Source organism: Tachysurus vachellii, chromosome 8, assembly GCF_030014155.1.
Source record: "Tachysurus vachellii isolate PV-2020 chromosome 8, HZAU_Pvac_v1, whole genome shotgun sequence".
NCBI classification, from domain to species: domain Eukaryota; kingdom Metazoa; phylum Chordata; class Actinopteri; order Siluriformes; family Bagridae; genus Tachysurus; species Tachysurus vachellii.
The window spans coordinates 27,231,502-27,241,176 of NC_083467.1; the positions used below are offsets into that span (position 1 = coordinate 27,231,502).

General features: G+C 43.6%; 1 protein-coding gene across 1 annotated transcript in view; it reads left to right on the forward strand.

The window, feature by feature from the left end:
* Positions 1 to 6,922, forward strand: part of bard1 (BRCA1 associated RING domain 1) — a 26,440-nt gene extending 19,518 nt beyond the window's left edge. Inside the window, exons 10-11 of the mRNA XM_060877110.1 lie at positions 4,576 to 4,673; positions 5,937 to 6,922. Of these exons, the coding sequence (XP_060733093.1) occupies positions 4,576 to 4,673; positions 5,937 to 6,272 (434 nt within the window). The 3' untranslated portion in view covers positions 6,273 to 6,922. The remainder of the gene's footprint in view (positions 1 to 4,575; positions 4,674 to 5,936) is intronic.
* The last annotated feature ends 2,753 nt before the right edge of the window (positions 6,923 to 9,675 follow it).

Genomic DNA, 9,675 nt, shown 5'->3' on the forward strand with positions numbered 1-9,675 from the left:
TCACACATGTGATAGTGGCTGATGGTCCTGATAATGTTTCTCAAATGAAAATGGAAACCTAGGACGTGTATCTATGTAATAAACATCTTATATAACATTTAAACTGATTTAAAGTCATAGGATAGTCATGTGCTTGTCATTACTGGGACTACCAAGAGACTGGGGACCAGAAATTTATGGCATTTGGCAGACGTCCTTATCCAGAGTGACGCACTTTTTTTTTTTTTTTTTTTTTTTTTTTTTGCAACTGAGCAATTTAGGGTTAAGGGCCTTGCTCAGGGACCCAGCAGTGGCAGCTTGGTGGACCTGGGGTTCAAACTCACAACCTTCCAATGTGTAGTCCAACGCCTTACCCACTGTGCTACCACATACCAAATGCACTGGGGGCCATCACTGGGGGCCATCACTGGGGGCCAGGTGTAAAAGCCTTGTTGATGAGAGAGGCTCAAAAGAGAATGTAATGTCTGTAATTAAGAGTCCTGAGAAATAAGCATCAAATCAAATCTTGACCTCATAATCGAAAAGCTTGTATCAGATTTATAAATCTTTAATAAACATTGTTCAGGTTGCAAGGACATGAATTTCTTCCCAAACGTATGCGTCGTCAAACATATTGCGATTGTCCTGCCTCATCACCGCACAAGCGCTTTCGATTATCTGTCATCTGTGTTGTGATTGACAGCTCAGAGGCGCTTGAACTGTGCACTACACACGTCAAGCTTTTGGGCTCATCTGCACACTTACACGCAGTCCTCATTGTGGCGAATCTAATTAGCTGATATGCTAATGGCTCCTTTCCGCTCGGGTAACGAGCCGGCCCTAATGTCCTGAGAGAGTCGGATTAACCCCAGGATGAGGCGTTAGAGTCTCCGGCCTGACAGGGTTTCTGGAAATGAAAGCTGTAATTAAAGAGGCAGAAGAAACATAATTATAGCTGATGACTGCTGTAGAGGAATGTGTGTGTGTGTGTGTGTGTGTGTGTGTGTGTGTGTGTGTGTGTGTGTGGGGTGCCGAGGTGTGAGTTCGCACTGTTGCACTACAGACTCTGCAGCTTCGGAGATGGAGATAACTCTCACATTGTGGCTACGTTTGCCATCTTGCTAATGACCGAGTGTCACACGTCCACGAAGGCATGCAAAATGTTCGTCTGTAACAGGGCTTTCCGTTAGGCTAAGAGATTGTGCGGGACGTGGAGGTGACGCATGGTTACCTCACAGATCTAATTTTCATTCGAAGGCCATTTACACTCATGGCTATCCTTAGTGAGTGCAGAGGAAATTTCTTTCAGGGGCTTGTAGACGGATCAGAGGGATCGAGCTTTACGCTTAAGACCTTTGCGCACTTTGCGTGGAAGCTCTACTTTTTAACACTGAAGTACATTCATACGAGTTATCGATCAACGATGCGTCTAAAGAGCAGTCTTTCTTTTTCCCACGGCAATAAAACCAGCAGATGAGCCAATCGACATGAATGTGGAGCTCTGAGAGTTATATAGGTGTCCTGAACCAGTTTAAGTTCCCTGTTTGAAATATGCAGCACTTTTGCTTTCTCTCACAGGAAATGGATAATATTTAAGTTTAATATGGAACTGGAAATAGAGTCTTTAGAATTTTGACTGGAAAAAAATGACAGTATATTAAATCAACCTGCAAGGAAATGTTTGCAGCATCAGTGGAAAATGTTGGCTGAAAATGTCCCGGCTTTTTTATTTATTTATTTATTTTTTTTATTTTTTTACATTTTCTGACCTGCTTCATTCCTCTTTGGGGCTTGCGGGTAGCCCGTATACATAAAGAAGGGGATTGTTTATAGGAGCCACATAAGACCAAACATGAGCATCATGTTCCAGTATCTTATACAGTATCTCATATATCTCATCATGACACTGAAGTAATATAGAATTTCATAACGAGGATGAGGTGATATGAATTTACACTGATGATGATGAGGTAATATAGTGTCCTAATGATGATGAGGCACTATAGAGTTACATAAAGAGGATGAGGTAATATGGAGTGATTCTGAGGATGATGAGGATTATGACGATGAGGTGATACGGTGTTATACTGATGATAATGATGAGGTAATATAGTCACATAATGAATATGAGGCAGTACAGAGTTATAATGTGTTAATATAGAGTTACATAATGAGAGAGGTAATATCGAATCACAAGGATGAGGCATTATAGAGTGACAGAATGATGAGGTAATATAGAGACGCAGAATGATGAGGAGGTAGTATAGAGTCGCAGAATGATGATGAGGAGGTAAAATAGAGTCGCAGAATGGTGAGGAGGTAAAATAGTCACAGAATGATGAGGAGGTAACAGAGTCGCAGAATGATGAGGAGGTAACATAGAGTCGCAGAATGATGAGGAGGTAACATAGAGTCGCAGAATGATGAGGAGGTAACATAGAGTCGCAGAATGATGAGGAGGTAACATAGAGTCGCAGAATGATGAGGAGGTAACATAGAGTCGCAGAATGATGAGGAGGTAACATAGTCGCAGAATGACGAGGGGGTAACAGAGTCGCAGAATGATGAGGAGGTAACAGAGTCGCAGAATGGTGAGGAGGTAAAATAGTCGCAGAATGACGAGGTAATATAGAGAAACATAATGACGGTGTGATAATATAGAGTCATGATCAGGTAATATAGAGTGTCAAAATTATGATGAGGTAATATAAACTGACATAATGATGAGGTAATATAAACTGACATAATGATGAGGTAATATAAACTGACATAATGATGAGGTAATATAAACTGACATAATGATGAGGTAATAGCTTTATTAACATCATCATTATGTAAAGTTTTCGATGTCTATAAATGTTCTTGCAAAATTTTTACTCTGTCCTCATGCTCAGAAGAACAGAAGCTGCCTTTAAAATAAGTGTGTCTTTCTTTAAGTAGTTGACAGAGTTGTGTAACCTGGGCTGTCTGAACACAACACTAGCTGATGGTTGTAAACGAGTAGAGCAGATGAAAAAAACAGGTAATGCCCATTTTCTGTAGCCGCACTAGCAGCTGCTGCCTTTGTTGAGTGGCCTTGTACAATAAATGTGTCTCAGCGGCCACCGCATACGGTCTAGAAATCAGAAAATGGAAACCTGGCTTTTTTTTCTCTTATACAGCAACATATCCAGAGGTAAAAAAAAACACTGCTTTGTCCTTTTTTGAAAAATGAGCCAGTTATCTGCATTTTAGTGCTGCCTGTGTCTGTGCTGAAAGCCTCCTCCAGCTGCTCATGAGTAAATATACTGAGATTAGAAGTGATGCGCACATCTGCGGCCGTGTCGCTGCAGCCAGGTACGGGTTTGAGATTTACTGTAGATTTACAGGGTGATGATTAAGGGCCTATGAATTCAATCATGGGTTATTGGTCTGAAGTCCTGGGTGTGTGTTTGTGTGTAGGTTTCTGTGTGTGTGGGGTAACTATGTGGTAGTTGTGAAAGCTGACTGTAAACCGTAAAGAAAATGAAAAAAAAAAAATTGAAAGATTCAATCACATTGTTTTACAAGATTCTTGGTAAACACACAGTGAAGTCTTTCCTGTGTGTGTGTGTGTGGAGGTCAGTGTTGGTGTGTGTGTGTGTGGAGGTGTGTTTGGAGGTGGGGGTGTGTTTGTGTGGAGGTGGGTGTGTGAGGGTGTGCGGGTGTGGAGGCGTTTGTGTGTGTGGAGGTGTGTGTGTGTGGAGGTGTGTGTGGAGGTGTGTTTGGAGGTGTGTGTGGAGGTGGGTGCGTGTTTGTGTGGAGGAGGGTGTGTGAGGGCGTGCGTGTGTGGAGGTGTTTGTATGTGTGGAGGTGGGTGTGGAGGTGGGTGTGGATGTGGGTGTGTGTGGAGGTGTGTTTGGAGGTGTGTGTGTGGAGGTTTGGCGGTGTGTTTGGACGTGTGTTTGGAGGTGTTTGTGTGGAGATGGGTGTGTGTTTGTGTGGAGGTGGGTGTGTGTTTGTGTGGAGGTGGGTGTGTGCGGGTGTGGAGGTGTTTCCGTGTGTGGAGGTGTGCGTGTGTGTTTGGAGGTGTGTGTGTGTGTGTGTGGTGTGTGTGTGTGTTGTTTGCCTTTACTGTAGCTTCAGATGCTGAAAATTGTAAGTTAAAAGTCTCACATAAAGAGCTGTAATGAGTTCGAATGTTGGAATGTTGGCACTGAGATATTTTCACAGTTGTCACAGCACTTTGTCTTTGTGTTTGTTTTTATTGCTTGAACCCCAACTTGAGACCTTGAGAACGTCAGTAGCTCAATTCTGCACAATAAAGCCGAACTTGGCAACACCGGCGACTCGACGGTCCTCCGATGTGTGTGTTTTTCAGGAGGATGAGAACTCAACCGTTAACAGTGTAGTACATGAATAATGAACCTGTGCTTATGCTACGCTGTTTAAGGATAAACTCGTCCTAATAATTCTACACTAATACTGTTAAGAGCTATTAATACACCGTCGTCACTTTGGGTTTTGCCTAAGTTTAATTTTTCTGTCAATAAATCTTTACTCTTTTAATGACTTGATCACATTTTTCTATAAATTTCCAGCATGTAAACGTGATGTGTCCATGCGTCTCTGTCCCAGGGCTGGCCGAGTGTCTGCAGCAGGGCCGGTGGATGGAGGAGAGCGGGTTTGAGGCGGGCGACGGGCCACAGAGGTCTCGACTGAACAGAGTCAGTCTGGTGAGTGAATCTGACACGAGTGTGACATCCTGACCGCGGTCGTCCGCAGGGAGCCGTAATAACGCCACACACGGGGTCCCTGCTCCTATAATGGCATCTCTTGTCAGCATGAAGCGTCTCCGTCCTCGCGTCCCCTTCGGACATCTCGGTTTTTATTACCGCTGCCGTGTGAATCGCGGGTCATTTACAGAGCTTCATTTCTCCCTCGATGCTCATGCAGGGAAGCATCACCTCCCGAGGGGAGCACTTATTTTTGCTCAGCGGAGAGATTTAGATCATCGCTGTACTTCCTGAAAGAGTTTAAGTTAATAAGGAACAGTTTCTATACGTCCCAGAGGCCAAAGCACTCTACAGCTGGACAGCGTTCGCATTGTAGTTAGCGTTTACACGACTTCATACACAACCATGTTCTATTGTTTTTATTAATATTCACTCACTCATTCATTTTCTACCGCTTATCCGAACTACCTCGGGTCACGGGGAGCCTGTGCCTATCTCAGGCGTCATCGGGCATCAAGGCAGGATACACCCTGGACGGAGTGCCAACCCATCGCAGGGCACACACACACACACACTCTCATTCACTCACACACTCACACACTACAGACAATTTTCCAGAGATGCCAATCAACCTACCATGCATGTCTTTGGACCGGGGGAGGAAACTGGAGTACCCGGAGGAAACCCCCGAGGCGAACATGCAAACTCCACACACACAAGGTGGAGGCGGGAATCGAACCCCGACCCTGGAGGTGTGAGGCGAACGTGCTAACCACTAAGCCACCGTGCCCCCCCCTTTATTAATATTTTATTTATTTATTTATTTACTTGTATATTTTTATTATTTATTTTATTTATTTAAGTATTATAACGTAATATGATATAAAACCAGAATAAGCCATTTACAATGAAGACAGTGGTCATGTGCTTCTCATCATCATCATCGATACAAGATTTGAGGAAGAACAATAAGAATCTCTCACCTTTTTACAACTCGGCCACAGCTCCACTAAGCTGTGAGACGTATTTGTAGTGAAAATGCAAAACCGAGCGAGATCAGAGGGAGGCGGTCGGCGTGGCGTGTGTCGAACGGGGAATGGGGTGAGAAAGAAAAGCGCACAGTCATTTAAGAAGAAATAACACACTGCTCGGCGTTCAACCTTCCGTTCTTTCAGCGCTCACATCTTCTGCCTTGAGGTGATTCCACAAAATAGAGCATTCGGGTGATAGCGGTGTGGTTGATTATTTTTTTCTTCTTCCCAGCTGCCTCCGCTCTTCGACGGCTGCTTCTTCTACCTGCTCGGCTCGTTCCACAAGCCCCCGAGAGACGAGCTGGTGCAGCTGGTGAGGGTCGGAGGAGGCCAGATGCTCAGCCGGCAGCCCAAAGCCGACAGCGACGTGACTCAGACGGTGATGGCGGCGGCGTACCACGCTCGGCCCGACTCGGATCAGGCGTTCTGCACTCACTACGTCCTGTACGATCCACAGAGCTCGAGCAGACCCGGGCCAGTCCGTCTGGGCAAAGTGTGGTCAGCTCCTTCATCGTGGCTACTGGACTGCATCAGGGCCTTCAGCATGCTTCCTGTGCCCGAGCTCTGACTGGTTTTTTACGCCCCGTGTACGTTGAGCTCGACACGTCTCATTTATCTCTCTTTCACTACGTATATTTGTGTGGAAATAATTTCTTCCATGAAACGAACTCAAACGATTTACTTCAATGAGCCTTAATTAATTAACTCGTCCTAATTAAGCCACGCCCACAAAACTCCATAAAAGGGAAGCTCACAGACGCTACGCTAACACGCTTTAATATTTGACCAGAGACGGAAATACGGCGTCCCAATGGAACAGCGAGGCTTGTTCGTCTTGATTTATGGATTTGTTTGGGATCACATTATTTTGGGTGGTTAATATTAAATGTCTGAGTTCTTTAAATTAGTGTCGAATGATTTACACGCTCGTAATCTGCACAGAAATGCTGATCATGTATTCAGGGTTGATGACTTTTCTTACATATAAAATTACTTTTTTTTTTTTCTTGAATGAACAAATTGGGTTTCCATGAAAACTACATTTTTCTAAAAGCTCCTGTGAATGAATGACTAAATCTCTATCTTTATATTAATTCTTTAATTATTATTATTTTTTTTATATAGCCACGCAGTCTTTGGCATGTAAGGAAACATTTATAAAGACGTGTTGTATAAAAAGCAGTAACTCAAATAAAATAATAAATAAGTCTAGATTTCCTCTCTGGTTTGAGTGTCCGATCTCTCAGGTGAAGGCTTTTTTTTTTTTTTTTTTTTTTATAAAATCTTACATCTATGGCTTGTAGGGTTTCCTCACGTCAAGAGGGTTTCAAATGAAAACGCTCTGTTATTTACTTTAACAACGTTTCTCTGTATGAATTTGATTTCTGGAAATGTAGGTTCATTGTTTCTATGGTAACAGCTCATTCACAAGGGCGACAATCTAAGGTGAAGAATAAACCTGCTATTTGAAACCAGTTGAACTCTAAAATATTAAATGATGGATGAAAAGAATAGGGGTCACGGTGGCTTAGTGGTTAGCACGTTCGCCTCACACCTCCAGGGTTGGGGATTCGATTCCCGCCTCCACCTTGTGTGTGGAGTTTGCATGTTCTCCCCGTGCCTCGGGGGTTTCCTCCGGGTACTCCGGTTTCCTCCACCGGTCCAAAGACATGCATGGTAGGTTGATTGGCATCTCTGGAAAATTGTCCCTAGTGTGTGATTGTGTGAGTGAATGAGAGTGTGTGTGCGTGCCCTGTGATGGGTTGGCACTCAGTCCAGGGTGTATCCTGCCTTGATGCCCGATGACGCCTGAGATAGGCACAGGCTCCCCGTGACCCGAGGTAGTTCGGATAAGCGGTAGAAAATGAGTGAATGAATATAAAGATTAATAGAATACAAAATACAAGATTAATATTAGATTTATATTTAAACGTGTATGTATTTATCCCTAATGAACAAGTCTGAGGTGACTCAGGTGACTGTGGGGAGGAAAAACTCCCTTAGACGGTAAAGGAAGAAACCTTGAGAGGAACCAGACTCAAAGTGGAACCTCATCCTCATGTGGGTGACACTGGGGGTGTGATTATAAATATACAGTCTTATAAATAAAAAAAAAAAAAAACTGGAGAAGTTTGGAATTTCGAGCACTTTTGAGACTGAAAGAAGTACGGGAATATATAAGGATTTCCAGATTTGGAATGCTGTGGAATTTAAGAATTTCCAGACCATTTGATTTCCAGACTTTTGATGAAACATAGCTACTGTGTTCCTATAACAGCATGTGTTTTGTTCTTCTTCTACCACGCCAGATTCTCTCTCTCTCTCTCTCTCTCTCTCTCTCTCTCTCTCTCTCTCTCTCTCTCTCTCTCTCTCTCTCTCTCTCTCAACAGAAACTCAGGTTATCGTGTTAACCGAGAAACCACAAAGCGTGAACTCGTCGTTCCTGCTTCTATCTCAAAGCATCGACACTGGAGACTCCTTCCTAGAAATGTTTAGGCGACACGTTTTCCAGCTCTGTTCGTGTTCGTCTGTTCCAGTGCAGGTCCCTGTGTAAAGTTGCGGAACTATAGCGCATGACTTCCCGTCGTCTGACGAAGGAGGATCGAGAAGCGAACGGCTCTGCGATGTGATAGATTTTAATCTCATCTTTAATTCTCATCAAGCAGCGTGAGGAAGAAGAAGAAATCTCCACGTGGTTGAGATTTAATTCTCTGTACAGACCGCAGCGGTAAACATTGCTGAGCAGCTCTGGGGATCTATTGTGTCTGTTCTTTTTGTGGGATGAATTATACTCTGTGAAAGCAGAGAAAATAGGAGCGAGCTATTGTTTGCTTCAGCTATTGTTCGGAGCTGCGTGACCCACTTTAAACACTGTGTTTCTTCTACAGCTTGTATGAAAACCATGAAAAGACTTTGGCCATGTACGACGTAATTACTTAACCTTTGTAGAGGGTTGGGTTGGCTTTCCTTTCCTTTTCTTTTCTTTTCTTTTCTTCTTTTTTTTTCCTCCCCTCTCTCTTTTTCGATAACTAATTTTCTTCATGTAAAAAAAAATTTCATTTTCTCTTGGTTGCATAAGGCACTTGGTGGATGAGTTCGCTCTAAAACACAGCAGCGTGTGGATTGATTTAAGGAAACGAGCCCGAGCGAACTAAACCGAAAGAGACGCCGGTAATTAATCCTCCACTCACCGAGTCGGCACTTTCCTCTCTGAAGAAACAAATACGTTTTCTTTACTGTTTGCTTTGCTGAAGATTTAAGGATTGTTTGTATGGAGGAGGGGTGAAAAAAAGAAAAAGAAAAAAAGATTTCTGACTCTCAATCTTAGAGGTCGTCTGGCCGTCTCCCAAATCGCAGCTTTTATTGGGATTACTCAAGGATGCTCCTAATTGCTATTGATTGCAGGGAGCTGTGTTCGATTTCTTGGTCCTCGTCTCACGAGGAGGTGGAGGAGGCAATTAGTGTTGCACACCAGGTTTCAGAGGTCTGATTAATAGGAGGCGAGTATGTGGGATGATGGAGGGAGAGAAAGAGAGAGAGAGAGAGAGAGAGCAAGAGAGAAGAACAGCTGCACTTTTAACACCTCATTCGACAAACTTTACTCGCTTTGCAAAGGCAGGCAACTTCAGCTCACTCAGTCAAAATGCCACTTCTTCAGCTCATGTGGAATTGCCTTAATACCCTTCTCGACGTTCTGGCCCTGTGCTCCACGGCTCTCTGCTCCCACCGTTATTAAACTTGCTTAACAGTTCGTTTGTTTTGCTTGTGTGAGCACCTTATTTATTCGCCTAAATGTGCTGTTTGACTGTCAGAGGACTGCAAGCCAGGATTAGGTCCTTCAGCCTTCATCAATACTCGAGTCCACACACAGGCTGATATTTCTTATTTAATTTATTGGAGCTTACTTGTTTTGGGTGGCAGAGTTGTGTTATAACCACAGTCGAGTTCCTACTGCAAGCTCAGCGAGTGAC